Raw genomic sequence first — 21727 nt, forward strand, 5'->3', positions numbered from 1 at the left:
TGTTCGATTGGAGTTGCAAAATCTGCTCGATGCTAAATTTTAACAGGAAAGCGTCAGAGAGTGCATTACATTCAATGAGGAAAGCAAGAATTAAGGTGATAAATTAACACGAGAAACAGCAAACACATTGACCAAGGGCACATCTTCTGGCGCCCACCAAGTTACTGTGGACGGTTATAACTTGAACGTCGGAGCCCTATCATGCCGAGGCAGAAACTTCACAGTGATTTATCATATAAATCAGACCATGATTGAGCACGCAAAACTCAGGATCACAATCTTGTCGAGCAAAATACAAAAAGCCACCATTATCTGGGAGGCCCATGTGACGTTATTCAGGTGCAGCATCAGACCTGATTCGCTCGTACAGTTGGTAGATCAGAGTAGATCTGGACATCTGAGGTTCCCTTTCCAGCACCGCCATCACATCCTTAACAGTAATAGTACGAACCACCTTCGTTTGAGGCACAATTGCTTGCTTCCTTCCAAATTTCCTAACAGCTCCTGCCAAAGGATGAAAAAAGGCAAGGTGAAAAACCAACAAATGTAACGAACATCATTATACATATGTGATCACGAACTGAGTTTGCTTCAGCACATGTCCCGCTAATAGTCACACTTACCAGATGCAGAAGAAGGAACTGCAGGGCTCCTTTTTTCTGCTTCAAGATTTTCTTTCACATTTCTTCCAGATGGTGATTGAGGATTGCGGTTCACATCATTAACTGGCTGGGAACTAGATGCCCCCTCCATCCCTACTTCACGTTTCTGCCGTGCTTGTTCAGCCATTAGTTGCCATTTTGACAACATGTCATCTCCCCCAACAGCAGCTCGAGCAGCAACATTAGCAGCTGTTGTCCTCATTTTATCATCCTCCTCTTTGTTAGCCTACGTAGTTGTAGTTGTAGAAATTAGAAAAACAAAGATCTATTTTACTGGCTAGAAGGCAAACTTTTAATACTTGCCAACATCTTTGATACCTTCACTGACTTCACGCGACCTTCATCTTTCTCCTTGTCACCTTCACCTCCATTTTCACCCTCGGGCTGCATTTAGAGATATTGAGGTCATAAAAAATTAAGGAATTCATGCTTGCATAAATATATCACATGGTGAAATATCACGCAATATACTTGTGCATTGTTCTTTATGAACATGTACTTAATAAAATCATAGATAATGATAGTAAAAGAAAGTACAGTGCCATATAAAGCACGCACATCGTTAACTTTTTGGAGCTTTTCTGCTTCAGCCTGCCTTTTCTCCCATTCTTCCCGAGCTTTCCGGTTCATTGTCATTATCTGTTGCCTAACATCCGAAGTAATTAGAGTCTGGTGTCTTGGCTTCTCAGCATCAACACGCTGTGAGATCCAATTAAAATCATGAAAAGATAATTGAAGTGAGAAAATAAATACAAGCAGAGACAGATTAAAAAACTCACCTGCTTTGACAGCCTGATCAGGTCACTTATCAGTCCACGCATCCTTTCCTCCACGCACTAAAAATGGAATTCCATAAGAAAATGTGAGAGAATTATCACAAAGAATGCACCAAGAACAAGCAACTCACCAAGGACAAGCATCGCCCAACATCATTGCCAATGTTCTTCAAACCACATTTGGCCACTGGAGACAGACGAACCCAACACATATCAAACCATGTGAATGATAAAGCCTTCCATAAAGCACAAAGTGCATGGAGAAATGAGTTTACAACAGCTATAAGAACAGAAATACTAACTGATCTCTCCTAATTTTTTCTGCAAAGGTTTTTTCTGCAAAATCAGCCTTTCTTCTTCTTCCTGTACAACCCTCCGTGATGCTTCTGAAACTCGACTGTCCTCCTTCGTCCCTGAAAATAGTTGTTCTTCCTCTTCCTATTTCAAAGCAAAATATCAAAAGAATTACAAGCCTATTTGTCAAAGGGAGTGCTTTTACTGGCTAGGTGATACTTTTGAACAGGCAATCTTGATGATTGTAAAAAATACCATACCCTGAGATTAACTCCACTGACAGCAGTGACATCATTGAGGTGTTCAATGCTTTGATCAGAAAAAGCCCCAGATACCTTTTGCTTCTTACTGCACGTTATCCCACAGATTATGCATCAAACATGATCAAAAACAAGCTTTTAAAAAGATAAAAGAAATAAATGATCAAATTAAAATCACTCTCGCTCCATAAAAAGGAGCTATTTCACCTTGATGCAAGAGGCGATGAACCAAGTGCTTCAAATGGCTTCTTTTGGCCAACAGAAGGTTTTTTGGGAGGTGTTCTTGCACTAACTCCAGCAGGAGAAGCTACAGATGGGTTTCGCGAGCTTACCTGATGGCACATAGAAGCAAAGGGGATGTTATTCATCAAATAAACAGAGAATGACTAGTTTAATCATTACGAAAGTTTTGTGTGTGAAATTGAGTATGCAAAACAAGATATTTCAGATATGAGATAAATAAACAAAACTTTAAAAAACTTTATGTGATTGGAGAATCTGTTTTATATAGCATTACTCAGTCAAACCAAAAGGAAATAAGCTAGTAAAGACAAATTCATTCACATGTTCCATGAAAGGACGAGGATGTCTTTAGCTATATACCATATTGATGTAGGAACTTTAAGAAGATTTACATTTACTTGGTAATTTTAGTTTCTAATGCAGGAGCTTTTTTGGAAAAATAAATATTTTTCTTAGTTAATTTTATGTTTTCCTATTCTATATTATTATGTTTTTCTAGTTTTTTTTTCCTATTTAATGGGAATAGTTTTCCTAATTTATTCTTTTTATTTAGTATTACTAGGGTTTTCTAGTTTTATATATATATAGGTTGTGATAGCCTTTTGGCAAGTAGAGATATGGATGGATAAAATTAAGTATTTTAAGAGTCTCCTCATAGTTATGGTGTTCTTGATCCTCAAGGATTTTGACTTATACCAAACCCCATTATCCCTCGCTTCCATTTGTTTAAGTTGGTATCAGAGCCCAACGACTCCTATGGTTTTGGTTTGAAGTTAATGAGGATTTTTATCAAATCTCAACAATTCCTGGTGATTAGTTGATGTGAGATATTGAATAACCATGATTGAAAAAGATCCCAGAACAAGACATGCCCATGTCGAAGGAGATGAGAAGGTTCCTTCTTGAAAAAATGACATCCCGGAACTAATGTGTTGTTTTCATCTGCATTAGTTGCTCTTATCGGAAATCCTGATGGTAGCGGGCTACACAAAGATGTTGTGTTAGGATCCACAATGGGACGGTCTGAACAAAGGAGCTAGGAACCCACAATGGAGCTACATGCACAAAGGTGTTTGGAACTCACGATGCATGGCCCACAAAAAAAAAGATTTTCGTGGTGGATAACGGTTTTTGACTGAAGTCTAAACTTGAGAATGGATTCCTTCTAATCCAAAGAGACTAATGCAAGAGTTTTTTAGAAAATCAGATATTTTCCTTAGTTAATTTTATGTTTTTTTATTTTTATTTTCTTATAGCTTTTCTAGTTTTTTTGTTTTTCTATTTGAAAGGAATAGTTTTTCTAATTTATTTTTTTATTTAGTATTACTCGGGTTTTCTAGTTTTTTTTATATATAAAATGTTGTAATAATCTTTTGGCAAATGGAGACGTGGATAAAAAAATTAAATATTTTGAGAGTTTCCTATAGTTACAATGTTTTTGGTCCTTGAAGGTTTTGACTTGTGGCGAACCATATTCTTCGCTCTAATTTGTGTCAGTTTCTTATTTAGTTCACAAATCCTTACATTATTTTGAATTCATTATCAGTCCTAATAATAGTGCTTGGTTATTTGTATAACCTATAAATCATTAGTATTATAAATCCTTAGTGTTAAAAGGACCCTGCCTTCTTTTCATATAAGGATTAGGATTTAAACCTATAACTAGTATAAATAGGGCTGCGTATTCCAAGATGTCTTGTATTTTTAGAGATGGAGATTGATTTCCACTTTAGAGGTTGCTACAAACCCTAAACCTATTTTTCTAGTTCCAGCTTTAATTTTCTTCTAGTTTTAGCCATCATATTTAATCTTCTTTGCAGTTTTGAGTTGATTTCTCTTCCCACGCTACGTCATATTTGCTCACCTAAAAAGTACTCTAGTGGGATGAAATTTGTGTGTCATATCCAAGTATCTTGGACAATGCTACATTTTTCAATCAATTTCAAAGTACTTGCATGGAGGAAATTAAATTTCTAGTAAAAGATTTTCAAATTGCTAAACACATATGATTAATTAATTAATTCACGCCACTATCATTGGACTTCACTAGAAGAAACGTAAAGCCCAATACAACTGAATAAATCATCACAGACTAAGTGCGTGTTTTATATTGCGGAGCAAAATGCTTTTCAATTGAAAATGCATCAAAATGATTTTTTTTTATTTTTAACATCAATACATCAAAATAATCGAAAAACATTAAAAAACACCAATTTGATGCCTTTTCAAAGCAAACACACTTTTAAAAAGCATTCAAAAGCAGAAGCTACTGCACTCCCAAACAAGGTTAAAAGATTTGGGCTTGTGAAGCACTTAGAAACTCCAACCTAATAACTTTTGCTAACTAGTCCAGCCACCATCAAGTGATTTAATAAAGAGTCAGGGATGCTGTGCAATTTGCATCTAGTGGTTCAAATAACAACAAGGAAGATGGTAGATAAACTATGAAATCAAAAACTCCAAAAAACTAAATGTTGTTGAAATATATTAATGATCGGTGCGAGAGTACCTGGCCATTAGGGTCCAGTTGAGTCGCAATTGAAGGGGAAACAGAATTGGGAGGAACCATACCACCGGATGTTGAAAAAACAACTTTAGAAGATTGCTTGTCTAAAGATTGACCCTTTAAATTTCCTGAAATGGCATTTCCCTGTTCAACGGGTGCAGGAGGCAGCACTTGAGGGCTCAACAACTGGGGTTTGTTCTGCTGCTCACCAGCCTGTTCAAGAGAGCCCGGTTTTACATAATTCACTGATGAGAATGGAGCAGGACTTTGTTCTCTATTTGGTGGTGCTTGCCAAGGAACTGAATTCTGTTGTACAGCTGATTTGTTTGTATAATGGGAAACAGAACCACTGTGCACTCTACTAGGATCATTAGCAGAATTTTGCCTCTCAAACTTCGGCGTGCTTATCATGTTATGTGGTGGCCCTCCTACTTGTGTCACACCCATGTTCTGATGATGTGAAATTTGCCTTGTTTGTTGATCATGGGGTTGTGGCTTCACAGATGGTCCTGAAGTACTAACTTTGGTCCCAGGATATGAATTGTAATTACCACCACTGCTTCCATACATTGGAAAGGAAGTTGGTGGAAAGTGCACATGTTGTTGCTGTTTGTTCTGCCCTTGCATTGAAATAGAAGATCGCTCCCTTTCTTGATTGACAATACTGGTATTGGAAGAATGCAACTGGCTAGCTTGCATTCCAAGAGAATCTGGCTGCCATTCTACCGCTTTGGATTTCTGAGAATTGGCAATGCTTGAATCAGTCTGCAATTGGACTGCTGACGGAGGATTACGAGATGGTTCTGAAGAAATAGATCCCCTTGGGTGAAGTACAAAATGATGTGGATCAGGAAATTGAGCAGCACTGATTCCAGCAGGCATTCTCACATTGTTTTGGCGACCAGCTTGAGACTGTAACTGGGATTGGTTGGAACCTGACTGCAATATAGGACAAGCTGGCTTCAGCCTAGTATCACCTAAGAGAGTCCTTAGCTCGTTATAATGTCACTAAACCCATTCATTACTTGCCTGTGATTGCAGTTGTGCAACTGCCAACCTGAGCACTTGATCCCCAACAATATTTCTCATAAGTCTAACAAATTGGTCTTTCGCAATTTCATTTTTCTAAAAATGACAAAGGAAGATATATCATGATAACAATCAGTCCAGTGCATGAAAGAGAAAGCACAAAAGTCATGTCAGATACCCACCCTCAGTTTATTAAATAAAGTTTGCAGCTGCATCTCTCTGTCTTTATCAAGATGAGGTTTCAAGGCAGGCAACAATAATACAAAGGGTATCTGCTTGCTATTCTTTTGGTTACCAGCCTGATCTGTGCCTGCAGTTTGCTGATTGCCTATCTTCTGAAAATTTAAAAATTGAGAATCAACATCTGAAATTTGTATTTTATCAGGCTCGGATTTTGGGGTAGGATTTTGCTCAGAACTCTGCGCCCCGATAGATTGAGGAGTCTGGACAGGAGCTTGTTCCACAAGCTCTTGTTTAATATCATCTTGGAATTTTTTCTGAAGCACTGGTGGGTGGGTCGGTTCCTGCGGGACATCCCCCTTTTGTTGTTGGCTATCAGCATTAGGTACATGCTGCTTTGTCTCCATTGCAGATGACTGCTGCTCCTGATGATGTTGTTGTTCGACACTTTTTGCATCAAGTTCTTCGGTGTTACTGGCATTGTCATTTTGCCCCACAGCTGGCCAATTTGGAAATTGTTGACTGGAACTTTGATTGTTTTCGTGGGACAAAACTACAGTATTTTTCAGTTGTGTACAAAAAAATTATCAGAATTTTGAAAACACAATATTCCAGACAGGCTAAAATACCAAGCACAAGTACAAAAAACATTGCTGATATAATTAACATGACGAACATACAAAAGGCTAAAGACAAGCACAACTAATATTGCCACCATGATAAACTGATTGACTAATTAATGACTTAAATTATCACAACACCCAAAACACTCTGCAACTTTTAAAAAAAAAAATCTCCAACTTTATGCGCTTACATCGCAATGCTAATTTCCGCCATCTTATTTCTCAGCCTAAATCATATAATTAAGCTATCAGTAAATCATAAGAAACTGAATTATATAATTACAAGGCGGTTGAATGAAAGATCAAATAAGTACCCGAACTCGAATCAGACGGCTGAGAGGTGGAGACATCACCCCCGATGTCCCGATTTAAGGCAGCTTGAAAAGCCTCCACGTCAGCACCGGAATGCATGGTTTCGTCCTTTAAACACAAAACCCTCGAAACTGAAAACCTAAAATTCATAATATTATATAAAAAAGTAAAAGAAGAAGACAGAAATGCGTACCTCGTCTTCTTCAAGAAGCTTCATTATGTTAGGGTCCATTATAAACCAAACAGCCTGTGATTGATATTACAACTATGTTGCTTTTTACACAATCTGTTTGCTTCTGGAATGGATAAGATTTCGAGGTGCGAAATAAATAGAGATGAAATTAATTTAGAAATTAAGTAACAGAAGCAATAGTGGAGCTAATTCATTCAATTTTATTTTTATGTTCGAAAGACACAGACAGAACAAGAGACAGGTTTTTCGGAGAAGAGAGTGGAAACCGTTGCAGTCTTGTGTTCCCTTTTCCGTCTTATATATAGTAATAATATAGGGACCTGGTGATCCAGAACTGGTTTTTTTTTTTTTTTTGGCCTTTCCTTGTTGCCCGAACCGTTTCGTTGTGAGGGGCTTGGTTTTATTGTTTGTGTGGGCTTTGGGTTTTAGAGACCAGTCCTTCATGCGCTCTTTTATTCGGAGGCCTGTTTCAATTTTTTGGTGTTTTTAATTTGAGAATGAAAATGAAAATAATTATTTATAAATTAAAAAATAATAGGAGATGAAATTTAAAAAAATTATAGAGGATTAAACCAATAGAATAAAACCCAAAAAAAATAAAACAAAACCTAAAAAAATTAAAACATAAAAAATAAGAAAACATGAGCTCTAAAGAGAGAAGATAAAACAGGGGAACAAGAGTGAACCTTTTAAATCTGGTTTAATCTCTAAAATCTATAACTTGTGAAATTTTGAACCTAAATTGAATTCAATCAAGAAACTTAACTTCCAACAAATTTAATCTTGAATGATGAAATTGAGAAAAAATATTAATAAAAAAAACTACAAAAACAAAAAAACAACAACAAAAAGAATGAGGATAAAATTAAACAAGAAAAAACCCAGCAAGGATGAAGTTTGAAAAAACAATTAATGATCCCAAACAAAATAAATTGCAATTAAAAGAATTATGACCAAACTTGAAAGATTAAAAAAATCATAGAGGGTGAAATTAAAAATAATTTGTAATTTGATAGATTATTTATAAATTAAAAAATGATAGGGGTGAAATAAAAATAAAATTGTAAAGAGCTAACCCAGGAGAATTAAACTAAAAAAGAAGAAAAAATAAAAAAAATAAGAAAACATCAATTTAGAAAAGGAGAAATAAAACCAAGCAAACTCAACAAACATCATAGACTTGTTCTAATCTCTAAAAGTTGCATCTTGTGAAATCTTTGATCCGGATTCAATCAAAAAGTGTAATTCTTAACCAATTTAATTTTGAATGATGAGATGGATAAAAAAAACATTAATTAAAAAATCCTACAAAAGTAACAAAAAGAATGAGAATAAAATTTGATAGGAAAAACCAAATGAACATGCAATTTAATGAAAAAACTTAAAAATGATCCTAAATAAAATAAATAGCTATTAAAAGAATAAAGGTAAAATTTTAAAGATTAGAAAAATCATAAAGGGTAAAATTGAAGACACATTTGTAAAAACTTAGAAAACTTGGGCAAACATCCTAAACCTAGTCAAATTTTAAAAACTCGTAACCCATGAAACCTTGGATTCGGGTCCAATTAAGGAGTTTATTTTAAGCCAATTTAAAAATATTAATTTTTAAAACTTGTAAAAGCAAAAAAAATAGTAATTAAAAGAACATGGATTAAATTTGATAGGAGAAAAAACAAAGAAGGATAAAATCATAAAACAAAACCACTTTAAGAAATGATTCCAGATAAAGACTTGTTAAGACAAAGAAATTAGCAATCGAAAGAATAAGAATTAAATTTGATAGAAAAAAAGAGAGCAAAGAAGGTAAAATCACAAAACAAAATCAACTTTAAAAATGACTCAAAATATAAAAAAAAATAGCAATAAAAAATAAAGATCAAATTTGAAAGACAAAAAATTCAAAAGGGATGAAATTAAAAATACATATCAATTTTATAAAAAAAAACTAAATTTGAAGAACCAACAAATTGAAGGGCTATTCTTGATTTTTAAGCGATTGACGTGAAAATCTAGATGAGGAGAGAGAAAAAAAGAGGAAAGCCCTTCTCACGCATGAAGGGTGGCACACATGCCGTGAAAGGTGGCACACATGCCACCTCACGAACAGCTTCCACCACCAAACTGTCGTGAAGGGTGGTACACATGCCACCTCATCGAGTTAGGGACGCCGAGACTTTTCAAATACTGCCTTGGAGGACGGTGTTTGGTGGGTAGAAAGCCCCTCACGCGTCGCTAGAACAGTACATGGGGTCGCTCATACGTTAGTGCGTGCAAGTAGTTTTTTTAATTGTATTTAATAAATATAATTTACAATAATATCGTCCCTTAGCACCCTCAAAATTTACAACAAAAACAACAAAATGACAAAAAAGCTATTAAATGAGGGTTTAATTAATTTTATCTTTAAAGATATCAAATAATTATACTATTCTATAAAAAAATATCTTTAATTAGCCGGCATTGAATTATTTTTTTCAAGAGTTAAATGAATAATTTTATTATGCATTAAAACACATAATTACCAATATATCCCGACACAATGCTTAAAAAACATTTATGTCTTTGTAAAAAAACCACCCTACCTCCAAATCCAAATTAAAAATTAAATGACAAGGAAGTAATATAATAATTACACAATTATAATGAATTGTAAATTATATCTTGGGGAACACAGTAATATCACATGAACTTTAATGTTCTTGATAATATTACATATATTTTAAATGGTGTGAGAGAAATATTGCGGTAACTACTGTATTTTTTCTCTTTACCCTTGAAAAAAGCACTGTTATTGCTTGCCTTAAAAAAAGGGGGTCAAATGGTCATTTTACAACATATAAATGTCAATGTTATAATTGCAAGATAATATAAATGTTTTTTCATAAATTTTTTGGACTTGTAAATACTACATTGCTCTTGTGAAACCTAAAAGCCAATAGACCCCAAAGAAAGACTGTATAGACATGACCAAAGGATCAAATGCGAATGGGACATGACTGCTCTCATAAAAATTGGTCTACAGACATTAACTTATGATAGCTATCTCAACTGGCCTGCAAATTTGCAAAAGACTTGCTTAGCTTATACAAGGTATATATATCAATTCTTACAAGAGGGCTTAGCTAAATGCATAAAAGGAGGAACAATGGAAAAGAAAAATTACTATTCTTGAAGAGACATGTAATGCAGCCTTTAGAATGCTCCTTTACTGAGAAACAAACACTAAAGGGATGCATCCCTTCGCCACTGTTCAGTTAGCCTGAGACCTCTACATCGATTCTTGATCAAGAATATCCTAACCTGAGTTACTTACACACACACACACACACACACACACACACACACACATACAAGTCCATCAAACAAAGTTATAATAGTTATCAAGATGCATTCAATCCGAGGTCTCCTCAGCCTCTCCAGTGGAGGAGTCACGTACAGAAGAAGGGGGCAATTGCCCCTCTTCAATTTTCGAAATATTCATTTTAGGCTTGTTTAATTATATCATTTCAAATTTAACTACTTTATGCATGAGAAACATAGCCACTTTTTCTTTGTTGGAAAGGGTATTTGAACCTGGAGCATTTCCCTATCGCATTTATAACACATACTTGATGAAATTGTTCTAACTACAATTGCAAGGATTGAGTTTGCTCTTTTATCCCTATTTTTTTATAAGTTGGCATATCTAACCCGATGATGTCTAGATTTTCCTCACAAGTATGTTAGGATGTTGTGTTGTATATGTCAAAAGCACTGCACCATCTCTAGTTTGAAAGGGGACAACACTACAGCATCCCAAATGATCTGTTACACACTGAACTACTGCTTTCTGTAATTTTAGGCACTGGATTACTGCCATTCACAAGGCATGGTTCATAGAGATGTGAAACCTCAAAATGAGATGATTGATCATCAGGTCCAAAAACTACGCTTGATTGACTGGGGACTCGCAGAGTTTTACCATCCCGGAAAAGAGTACAATGCGAGAGTAGCTTCATGGTATTCATGAATTTATGAAGTCTAGATTAGTAAATGTAGATGTTAAAAGTATTTTCTTCTCTAACACTAAGGTGGAGATTTCAAAGGGTACTTTGTTTTAAAGTAATTTCCATGAAGGTACAGTTGGCTGAAGCACTATGAGAAATTATGTTTTTCCAAGCTGCTACTGTTGCTCTAAGCCTCTAACCCCTTCATAAAAGAGTCATAAACATTCTGTAAGCTTTTAGCGGAAAATGCAAGTAAGATATCTATTGGCGTTCATATATTTTAAGGGTCCAAAACTCCTTGTTGATTTACAAGACTCTGACTATTCTCTGGGCATGTGGAGCCTGGGCTGTTTGCTTGCAACGATGGTGAAAATTCTGGTGGATCTGCCTGTTCCTTATATTGTAATTAAATCTCATAAGAGCTAATTGCCAATGTACTCTAGTGTAATGTTATATGACCATGAGTGTTTTGCACAAATATTTCCCTGCAGATATCGCGAAAGGAGTCATTCTGCTGCGGCCGTGACAATTATGACGAGCTCGTCAGAATTGGGGGGGTAATTTTATGTCTGGTATTTGACAAAACAATCTTACGGTCAGACTTGATCAGTTGCTTGTTTGATAGCACAAGAGGACATGGTATCTCTAGTTTGTATGCTCTATTCTATCTAGTCATGGAACATCATAGTAATTGGTCATCACTTTTCTTCAGGTTCTTGGAACAGATGAGTTTAAAGCTTTATTTGAACAAGTCTTTTTAGCCTTAAAGAAAGAAAGAAAGAAAGAGTTGTTGTGGTTTCTGCCCACCCACATCCTCTCCCCTGTTACCTTTATACACAACCTTTCTCCTTTCAATTTCTAAAAACATTCAAGTCAATTTTCTGCTGTTGGCCATATACTTATGGTATGGTACACAATGCTTATTCAGTTCTTCTGCTGGTACAGCAGAAAGCCACGGTCTCAGTTCATCACTTCAGAAAACAGGCATCTAGTTTCCCCACAGGTTATGTGAATTATTTTTCCACGGATGAAATATTAGTTTCCAAATAGTCTTTGTAAGAATCATTTCGGCTTTGGCCATGGATTCTTTTTTTAACGCAAGTATTGGTTCTTTGGTTTCATTTGTGTGGCAAGCAGGCCATTGATTTTCTTGATAAGCTTCTTCGTTAGGATCATCAATACAGGATTACAGCTGGAGAGGCAATGGTATGTTTTAGTATAATTTCTTTGGGATTTAACGGATCTGTGCCTAACGTAATCTAACGGATAGCTACGCACATACATTCTTCAATTAATTTATTTTCTACCTTCACTGGCATGTTAGTAATGGCGCAATCTCAAGGAATTGAAGCAAAACCCAACAATCTAAAGATAAAGCCGACAACGTAACCAAGGCATCATAGTAATATAAACACACTCCACAATACATAGCAATTGACATCCATGAATTTGAATGAATTGCTTTGCAAAGTTCCAAACTCGATTACAAGACAATAAAGATTGAGCGTTGAATCCGTATCCACTAGTTCTTCTCCCACACTTCATCTTCATTTCTTGAGGTGGGGGAAACACGCATAGACGTCAGATTTGGGGTGTTTGGCTTCTGCATGCTCCCTGCATTTCACCTCCGATGTGGTGCAAATGAATGTCTGCATACACACCTTGCACTGCAGACAAAATACAAGACAGAGAAAAACAAAATTTTCAATTCATAATTCCATGTGCTTATTTTTAATAACTGAATTATTGGATCCAACGCATCCAAGGGGTAATCTTATTGAGTAGACCACAATAATCTCAAGATTTCCCATTGAGACGATAACATGGCTGAAGCCAATGGAAAACATAGATATGACACGATCAAGGCATCTCTCTCAATAACCATACAAGGAAGAGTAAGTATTGAAGAGGTTGGTTTTCTTCCTTTGATTAATTCATGCCTAGATAATTATTAATTGGTAAAAACAAAATCAATAGCATTTGGCCTAATATCAGCTCCAGTTTCACTTTATGAAGTAACAGGAGCTGCAATTTCTTGGAATTAAAATTTAAAAAATTTAGCAGGCAGAAAGAGGAAAGAGCGAGGAAGAAATTACCTGGATCGACATGGCTTTCTTGTTTGCTTCAAGCTGACTTCCTGCATATAGATCGGACCACAAATTCGAGTCAGGTTATGAAAATAACCACATAGATCTCCTAGACAAACATCGAGCAGTCAAATGAACTAAAAGAGAGAGAGATTTGGGTTGCTAGGGTTTTATGAATAGTTAACTAATTACCCTTGGAACCAGCTTTTTGCTTATCCAGGTTCCTCTCGCGAGCCATCTTTGCCTTCTGCCCGTTGCCTCCTCCCATTTTTTCTTCTTCGATTGAACTGAGGTCGGGTGTTGGAGTGGAGGAAATGTGATTTGGGTATCTGCCGCTTTAAGATAGGAGAGAACACCCCGGCAAAATCTTCCTAGAGGATACCTATTTATCTTCAGACCCCAGTGGAGGCCAGAGAAGATGTGCAATCATTAAATTTATTTGTGATTTTAACTATTAAGAAGAAGGAAAAAAACAAAAAAGAGGAGGAGGAAGGACTTAATCCTCTAGAACGACGTCGTAGCTTATGTTTCTGCGGGGGAGAGGGTTTGTGTGAGGACTATAATTGAGACTATTTTTTGTGTGCTGAGTGATCCACGAGGGAGTTGCTTAGAAACTTCGTTGGAGGCAGGCTTGGATCCTATTCGTGGACTAGAATAGGTGGAATAATTTAGGGGTGTGTCCATGTCATGTCATGGAAGTGGATAGAGTCCACGAAAAAGAAGTGTGTGAGTTATCAAAATGAACCACACAGCTGGAGCTCACTTCTAACCTGTGGTGGTTTGTGTACGGATGTGACGAGGCTCTAGCACACATGACTAGTGGACCCATGCAACCCAGCCCAATTTGGCAGCCTAACAGAACCAACCGCTTCTTTTCTTTTTGGTACTTTGAGCGAGTGAGAAAAGCCTTAAATACCCTTTATGGAATTTGTAAGAAACTAAGGTCTGCTTGTGATTCGGGGAAAATGAATTTTTAGAAATTATTTTCAAAAACTTCTCATTTTTATTTATTATTAAAAAAGTTGGTTAATAAAAAATATTTTTGAGTAAAAAAAATTCATTTGATTTTAATAAAATTATTTTTTATTTTAGATGGAATATATATTCCAAAAGTTGAGAAAATTTTAAAATATCATGTTATTTATTAATTGTATCAAATATTATCCTCAATCTTTTAATTGCTATATATTTTATTTTTAATATTATTTATTTTTCAATTTCATCCCTTGAAATTTTATTTAATTTAATTTTTATATCAACTTTGCTCCTCATTCGTTTTATTATTATTTATTTTTATCTTATTCTATTCTTAATTGGATTTTTTTTATCTATAAGATCTGATCTCATTCTTTTTATGACTATTTCTTTTATTTTAAATAATTTATGAAAATTGAATTTTTTTTAATATCATATTCTTTTAAAAAATTTATCCACCAGATTTGGTCTTCGATCTTTTTATTAATATTTGTTTTATTTGAAAAAAAATTATATTTTTTTTCAATTTCATACTTTATAATTTTTTCATTTATCATATTTATCCTCTTTCTTTTAATAAATTTGAAAAAAATATACTAATAAGTTATTTTTCATAGCATAATAAAATACTAGAAAGTATTTTTTAACACATTTTTTCATGATATTATCAAATATTTAAAAATAATAAATTTTTAAGAAATTCATTTTACAAAAAAAAAATTATTTTTTAGTAAACAAACAGGGTTTAATTATTCATGAAATCAAACCTTGAAGAAAGGTGCAAGCAGAAATTAAAGGCTTAAAAAAACATGAAATGTTATACATTAATTTTACATGTGTGAAGCTCGTAGTTTTTCGCTTGTGTTTTATTTGAGAAATTAACCCATTAAACTTTAAAAACTTGGTTAAATATCATGAGATGGTATTTTTAATCTACGCTAGGGATACCTAATCTTAATAAAACAATAATTTGCCCTCTATTGTTATAATTATATATAAAAAAAAAACTCTAAAACATGTGGAACAAATAATATTATGATATCCATTAAAAATATAATTTTCTCCTTCTCAAAACACACAAATAACTAACAAATAATATGGCACGTGCAGGCCTAATTAGTGGTCAAACATTGTTTTTCATAGTGGTGTTTGAATCGTCTTGGTATCGCCTCAGTAATGAGACAGCATTTATAACCAACAATCTTTTAATTTAACACCGATAACCTTTTTTGAATTTTATTTTTAAAAAATAAGCAAGCAATAGGTCCCCACTCATCCCCAAGTTACAACCACCACAATGGTTGAAAAATTAGGGGAGATGCTTTTTTTTTTGTCTAAAAACTCATTTTCCAACCCATGTTTTGCCCTAAACCATCTAGAAAAACATCCTAAATATCTTGATAAACTCATTCTTAGCCTAAAAAAACCCTAAAAAACTATCAAAAACTTGTAATCAACCCAAAATAAAGAAATCTTCTCAAACTCAAATATGTTTTTTTAAAAAATTTGAGAGTGAAAAAACACATTAGCGGAACTCTTATCACCAAATAGAACCTGTTGACATTAAAATCAACCATTTTGATGGCCACAATCAGTGTCAACGATGATTCTCTCTCTACCACTAGAATTTAATCACTTTTCCTCTTATTTCTCAAATCAATGATTGAAAAATTAAGAAAATAAAGTTTTAGACAAAAATTGATTTTTTTTAGAATTTAAAAATTGAAGGGACTCAATTTTTATAATTAAGAAAGTATCAGAACTAAATTGAACATTTCACCTAAAAGTTCAAAAACAACACCCATATCCTCCATATTTTTTACTCTTATCCTTTATCTTTTAATATTTCTATCCTTTAACAATTTTAGCTAAATTAGATCCTTAGAGGGCATTTTTTTTAAAAAAAAGAATGATAAAAAAACTCATAGGCATAATGAATCAATAGTGCCCATGAGTGTGTATCTACAATGTGTGGGGGAACAATATTTCTCCCATGCTTTTTAGAGTATTGTTATCTAATTTGTCGGCACATATTTCGTTATAAGTCGAATCAATTTTATTTTAACTCAAAAACTTGAATGTGTAGGTGTTTCTAATGTGGTTTTTGCCTTGAAGTAAAACTTTAATCATAAATTGAAAAGTTGATGCATGAATTTTAAAAAATAAATTGAAAGTCATATACATCGATAAAATACAAAATACATCATTGATAATAACCAAAGACTGAACTAGAAAATAAAAGATATATGTAAATCAAAATTTATAATCTCATAATACAATCCATAGACCTAGCCGCTTTTAATAATTTTATTTTTTATAATTTATTTTTTATTTAATAAAATGATATTAAAAACATATATACATGTGAAAGCGATTTAACAATAACAAAAAAAAAAAAAGACTTGTCAACTTTCCAATAGTTTAGCCTTCTAGTTAAATAACAACACAAAAGTTTGTTTAATTTATTTATTTTAATTAATATCAACTAAAACTGAATAATTGCTAGGTTGAGTATCTCACACATACATTGAATCAATCAAAATTAATTAATTTATATTCAAATAAAAAATAAATTAAAATAAAAAAAGGCTAGGCTACTGGGCCTAAATTGCCTAACCACATGGTTCGTTAAGAGAAAATGCAGGCACGCGGGTTTTTCCTGTTGTTTTTTATACCTTCAATGAAGGCGGGTATGTACGATTGAACATTGTTTTAGATACCAATGGAGACGGGCCCATTTGTAGAAAAATTAGAAAGGCTTTATAAAGATAGAAGTAGAGAATTCATTCTTGTATCTACATTGGCATCCTTGCTAGTATAAAAGCCACTAGACGACGTGTCACTTGTCCACTCCTTTCTTGCCCGTGAAGTTACATTTGACAGAGTCGTTTTCGTGCAGTGTTTTTTCTTCAGTGTTAATTGCATCCATGGAATTCATTTACAGTGATTTTTCAAGTCGCGTGAAGACTCCATAGTTCGACTGAAGGTATAATCTATGAATACTTGTCCGGGAGACACCACAAGACCCACACTCCTATCCCATCCTATCCACCACCGCCATTTTATTATTTTTCCTTTTTCTCAACCCTCCCTCCCTTGATTATCAAAGGAAGATGGCGTTCATCACCGCCACATATAGTTTGAGATAAGGACGCCTTTGCATCATAAGATATTCAAAGAAAAAACACTATCAATATCGTTGAATAATGGAAATTCGTGAACTTGGCAAGGCTATGTGAATAGATCAACGATGAAATATACAGGCAAAGATACTTCTGGACAGTTTGAGCCAGTCAAGACCGGACATGTCACCAAACTTATAAATGCCAAAAAGAAAACCATAATTTATTTGTTTTTAGGGTTATGGCTCTCTTGAAAATATTGATCATGATCGGGGGTATTTTTGGGCACGTAAATAAACGCACTTTTCTTTTAGGTATTTAAGATTCTAATAATTTCTTCCTTTATTGCCTCTTTAGACTTGTTCCAAGACAATTCTTTTTAACCCCGGGCAAGATCAAAACTTTTACAGTGGAATTTTTGAGTTGGATTTAATTAGAAATTTTAATAAAAACTCGTATTTAGAATTATCTTAATAATTGAATTTTAAATAAATTTAATTCTTAAAAATAATAAAATATAGTTCAAGATCGCTGCACTAAAAAAAATTAATGTTAAAACTAGAAAAAACCTGTCAACTTATTATTTTTTTGAAAGATTTTTAAAAAATAAAATAAAAATAATAAGCATAATATATGAAATAAAATGAATTAATTTTATTTAAACTTATAAATTTTATTTATTTATTCATTGAAATTGATCTAAAAAATTGATTTTAATTAAACGGTCTTTTAAAAAAGAAGAAAAAACAGTTGAAAAGGGCGACCGTGGCCAATTGCACATTTTTTAGACAGCAGAATATGCTTTGCTCTACCCTGCGAGCTTCCTTTCCCTCTGCATCTCTTGTGCTTAATCCCTTTATTACTTCTTCTGTCTTCTCCATTTTCTCTCCCATCAAAAAACAAAACAAAAAAAGCTCTCTCTCTTTTTCTGCCTTGATAAGAGATGGAGCTTGTTAAAGAGCTGCTTGTGACTGGTGTTGTTGCTGTTTTGTTCTCTTTTCTTATAGCCAAACTTGTTTCTTTGGCTGCGTCTGGTGGTGATTCCAGCAGTAAAAATGCCAATCGAGAAGTTATTACTGCAGCAGAGATTGTCGGTGAAGAAGAAGGAAAAGTGATCACCGAAGAGTTACGGTTCCGTGAAAGATTGCAAGTCGAGGGGCTTAAGACCGAAACTAAAACAGAATTTGTTGAACAAGCAACAGAAAAGATCGATGAATTCATCACGGAAAGCTTTGCTTTCGAGAACGTTAACGAGGCCGTGAATCGCGAGGAGATACTGCTTGAAATCGAGGCGCGTGAATTGGCTCAAGAATTGATCAAGGCAATTTTAAGAGAAGAGGAAGAGTACAAGTTAAAGGGAGGTGAATTTGACAATGAAGAGGTCAAACAAGTAAATTTGGCTGGCTCAATTAATGAAAACAGAGAAGATGAATCAGTTGGAATTGAATTAGATGTTGTCGAGACTGATTCAAAAGAGAAGGTGAATGAGATTGAAGTCAATGATGATGAGGATGATGATTGGGAAGGGGTAGAAAGGAGTGAATTGGAGACAATGTTTGGAGAAGCAGCAAGGTTTGTTGTGGAGTCAGGAGATAAAGATGGGAGATTCGCAGGTGTAGGGAGCGATGTGCAAATGGAGTTGTATGGACTTCATAAGGTTGCCACCGAGGGGCCTTGCCTCCAGAAGCCTCCCATGGCTCTCAAGGTTTCTGCCCGTGCCAAGTGGTATTAAACTTTCCTCAATTAACTTCCCCATGTCTCCGTTTACATTTTTTTTCTTCTTATTATTTTTACACGATTATTATTATTCTCTTGTTTGTTAATTTGATTGAGTGGGAGCAGATAAACGTTTTCCATTGAGAGCGAAGTTAGGATAAGATAGTCTCCAGGTAAAATACTTTGTTTTAATGATATAAAAAGTGAGAGTTTCCGAAATGTAGATCAAGAAAATGAAAATGCCGATAAATTGAGGCAGCTTGCTCATTACAGATGTCAGCACGAGATGAACATTTGTCAAACAAGGATAGAGTAGAGCCCTGAATTAAAAATAAATAAATGAAAATCAGAAAACGAACAAATGGAAATCACTAGAAATCCACGCTTGGGCAGGTTGTATTATAAATGACGTTTTTTGTCTGTCTCCCTCTAGGTTAGGTCTACAATAGTTTTTCTTGCTTAAAAAAAAATATAAATTTAAAGCTTTGCTGTATCTTGAAATTATATTGCTTCAACCTATAATAAATATATCAATTAATACCTTAAAAATATGATTTTCACGCTTCAAATCTTGTTGGCTGTACCTGGACCCTTTCCTGGTACTGTTCCAACTACTTAGATATAGCCAAAAATCCAGACAGCTTAGCAAACAAAATACAAGATTATGGCGTTCATCAGCTGTAATCTTTTGCTACGTGGACTGTTAACCTAAGAAAAAGAAAATGAATGCACAGAACAACACCTTAGGGGCTGCCTGTACCAAAAAGTTACACCGTATAGTTTGATAGCTAGTTATAATAACAGGGTTGACAGCTGCTATGTATGAGTGATCGAGGGCACTGGTTACGTTGTGCAAGGAATGCTTGGCAAAGGCTGGGAAACATGAGTCCAGAGGCAGCTATGGAGCAGTATATTGTCCTTGTATCTGATAGAGCCCCTGGGTGGATGGAAGACAAACCTGGTGTAGGTATTTTCCATTGCAGCGTTCTGTTTCCTATAATGACTTTGACTGAAAAGAGTCTCTGGTTAATTTCACTTTACAGGGAGACAGTAAACCAGGATCATCTGAAGTGACAAATCCTGTTGCTGTAACTCCAGATTTAAGTACATTTTCATCCCGGCAACCAGATTGTACAGAAGCAATGTATGTCCTACATGTTTGGCTATTTTGATTTTAGTCTTTGTTTTTCCTGAGCTTATTATTATAACATGATAATATCACTGTGTCCTCGTGTAGGACATGTAAGAATCCAGAGCCGAAGCTTGGTGCTGAAGAAAGGGATTTGACTCGGGCCTCAAACTGGATAACAGGGTATAAATCGTTAATTCATGCATATTGCATTTTCTTCCATATGCCTTTTTCTCCTAAGCTGTTGCAGGAACTTGCGGGTTCCTGAAAGGCTTTGAACTGAATCTTGTTAGTTTCATAGGACAATATGATTAGTGTGGTTTCTATGCTCTGCGCAGCAGAAGGGTAGGAAGTATTTTGGAGAAATCTTTAGTTGATGTTATTTATCGCAAGTCTGATGTAAGGTTTCTCTATAACCGCTACTTAAAAAAAAAAAAGAAGAAAAAAACAAGCATCAGTATTATAGTAAAAAAAAGAAAAATTTACAGGGGTTCCCCCCCATGCCTGGGGGTAGCACAGGTGTAGGGGTATGGGAGTTTGGGTTGGGATTTTAGGTTGTTGACTTGGGGTTTTCCGTTGTACCAAAAAGAAGAAAAATGTTGGTGGTTGCTGTCTAATTTGAATAATCCGTAATTACCTCCTGGAATGTCTTTCTTCAATCATGATTGAATTCAACGAGGTTGAGAAGAAATCCCTTCAAAGAATATTTTGTACTGTCGAAAAAGAAACCACAGGCATCACACTATAAATATAAAAGATTTTTGGTATAATTGGTGGATGATGACCATTCTTTGCATCATCACACTCTTATGAGAAAACTTGTTTCTGCCACTTATTGAAATCAATTCTAATATGATTCTTATCTAGCTTTCGTCTGCAACTTGACAATCACTAGCGACAATCTATTGGGAATCTGCCATCCATGATTTGTGTCATATTCTTGAGCATTTCTCTAATGAATTTTCATTTTAGTCGTCACTCATTTCTTTCTTATTGAAAGGTCTTACTACCAATGATCCCAATATACAAGCCACAGGTCTTACACGTAACCAATTTAATATGAAAATTTTCAGGCCGAAGAATGACAAGCATTGCTCTGCTGCTTGAAATCTCCAACCATGGAACCCTTCTCCTTTGGCTGAACCACAGACAAGACTAAATCTTGTTGCTAAGTATAATCTTTGCTTCAATTATGTAAGGTTCTTGCCTGTTTATGCTATAATTTATATGTCCTTGGAAGTGAACTATGCATTGTATGATACTAATAACGTGGGTGTGCAGTGCATTGTTGAATTTGTATATATACAACGTGTATGTATGTCCCATGATTCATCGCCCAGCTGGTTGGGATCATTGAATTATAATATATATGATGTTAATGCACCATTCTTCCTGAGGCATATTTGAGCATGCTTATGCCAGTCTTTCCGGGTAATTGTCCCGACTCCTTTTTAATTATAATCCCTGAAAAAATATGAAGCGATGTTGGGATTACGTGAAAGAATGTGCTATAAGACTTCCGCACTAGTTAAGCGATTGCTGTTTGTCAAATACTTGTTACGATTATACATTCACATGCAAGTAAAGTGCTCCTCGCGTTTGGAGTTGTTGGGAGGGAAAGTAGTTGCCTA

The 21727-nt window shown here is 34.7% G+C and overlaps 4 protein-coding genes across 5 annotated transcripts; 2 read left to right on the forward strand and 2 right to left on the reverse strand.

The window, feature by feature from the left end:
- Positions 1-7: 7 nt before the first annotated feature.
- Positions 8-7363, reverse strand: LOC133691344 (transcription initiation factor TFIID subunit 4b-like). 2 transcript variants are annotated; one of them, XM_062111808.1, is made up of 14 exons: positions 7079-7363; positions 6888-6993; positions 5953-6503; positions 5771-5866; positions 4745-5680; positions 2200-2324; positions 1993-2080; positions 1741-1876; positions 1570-1625; positions 1442-1498; positions 1221-1361; positions 981-1046; positions 624-888; positions 8-504 (listed from the first exon to the last, which is right to left on the reverse strand). In XM_062111808.1, exons 1-14 carry the CDS (start codon positions 7115-7117, stop codon positions 332-334), a joined length of 2835 nt encoding a protein of 944 aa, XP_061967792.1. In that variant the 5' UTR covers positions 7118-7363; the 3' UTR covers positions 8-331. The 2 variants fall into 2 exon arrangements, with proteins under 2 accessions (XP_061967792.1, XP_061967793.1); XM_062111809.1 differs by having other exon boundaries at positions 4745-5676; positions 5767-5866.
- Positions 7364-10777: 3414 nt separating this feature from the next.
- On the forward strand, positions 10778-12237 carry LOC133690639 (casein kinase II subunit alpha-like). The gene is made up of 6 exons (XM_062110874.1): positions 10778-10798; positions 10923-11069; positions 11353-11469; positions 11559-11624; positions 11996-12070; positions 12205-12237. The coding sequence occupies exons 1-6, from the start codon at positions 10778-10780 to the stop codon at positions 12235-12237; spliced, it is 459 nt and encodes a 152-aa protein (XP_061966858.1).
- A 216-nt stretch (positions 12238-12453) lies between these two features.
- On the reverse strand, positions 12454-13618 carry LOC133690882 (uncharacterized protein At2g23090). Its single transcript, XM_062111152.1, has 3 exons — positions 13347-13618; positions 13164-13204; positions 12454-12734 (listed from the first exon to the last, which is right to left on the reverse strand). Exons 1-3 carry the CDS (start codon positions 13420-13422, stop codon positions 12615-12617), a joined length of 237 nt encoding a protein of 78 aa, XP_061967136.1. The 5' UTR covers positions 13423-13618; the 3' UTR covers positions 12454-12614.
- A 4392-nt stretch (positions 13619-18010) lies between these two features.
- On the forward strand, positions 18011-21482 carry LOC133692734 (acyl-CoA-binding domain-containing protein 3-like). Its single transcript, XM_062113864.1, has 5 exons — positions 18011-18976; positions 19825-19930; positions 20011-20111; positions 20205-20279; positions 21170-21482. The coding sequence occupies exons 1-5, from the start codon at positions 18195-18197 to the stop codon at positions 21201-21203; spliced, it is 1098 nt and encodes a 365-aa protein (XP_061969848.1). The 5' UTR covers positions 18011-18194; the 3' UTR covers positions 21204-21482.
- The last annotated feature ends 245 nt before the right edge of the window (positions 21483-21727 follow it).

This window comes from Populus nigra, chromosome 4 (assembly GCF_951802175.1).
Source record: "Populus nigra chromosome 4, ddPopNigr1.1, whole genome shotgun sequence".
NCBI classification, from domain to species: domain Eukaryota; kingdom Viridiplantae; phylum Streptophyta; class Magnoliopsida; order Malpighiales; family Salicaceae; genus Populus; species Populus nigra.

Coding starts and splice junctions, on each gene's coding strand:
- LOC133691344 (XM_062111808.1), bottom strand. CDS start 7,117: ATGGACCCTAACATAATGAAGCTTCTTGAAGAAGACGAG. Junction 5,681..5,770: donor TTGCACAACTGCAATCACAG/GCAAGTAATGAA, acceptor CCTATATTGCAG/TCAGGTTCCAACCAATCCCA. Junction 2,081..2,199: donor TCATCGCCTCTTGCATCAAG/GTGAAATAGCTC, acceptor GATAACGTGCAG/TAAGAAGCAAAAGGTATCTG.
- LOC133690639 (XM_062110874.1), top strand. CDS start 10,778: ATGTCTAGATTTTCCTCACAA. Junction 10,799..10,922: donor TGTCTAGATTTTCCTCACAA/GTATGTTAGGAT, acceptor CTGTAATTTTAG/GCACTGGATTACTGCCATTC. Junction 11,470..11,558: donor ATCTGCCTGTTCCTTATATT/GTAATTAAATCT, acceptor ATTTCCCTGCAG/ATATCGCGAAAGGAGTCATT.
- LOC133690882 (XM_062111152.1), bottom strand. CDS start 13,422: ATGGGAGGAGGCAACGGGCAGAAGGCAAAGATGGCTCGCGAGAGGAAC. Junction 13,205..13,346: donor GCAAAAAGCTGGTTCCAAGG/GTAATTAGTTAA, acceptor ATCTATATGCAG/GAAGTCAGCTTGAAGCAAAC. Junction 12,735..13,163: donor AGAAAGCCATGTCGATCCAG/GTAATTTCTTCC, acceptor TTTTGTCTGCAG/TGCAAGGTGTGTATGCAGAC.
- LOC133692734 (XM_062113864.1), top strand. CDS start 18,195: ATGGAGCTTGTTAAAGAGCTGCTTGTGACTGGTGTTGTTGCTGTTTTG. Junction 18,977..19,824: donor GTTTCTGCCCGTGCCAAGTG/GTATTAAACTTT, acceptor ACGTTGTGCAAG/GAATGCTTGGCAAAGGCTGG. Junction 19,931..20,010: donor GGATGGAAGACAAACCTGGT/GTAGGTATTTTC, acceptor TTCACTTTACAG/GGAGACAGTAAACCAGGATC.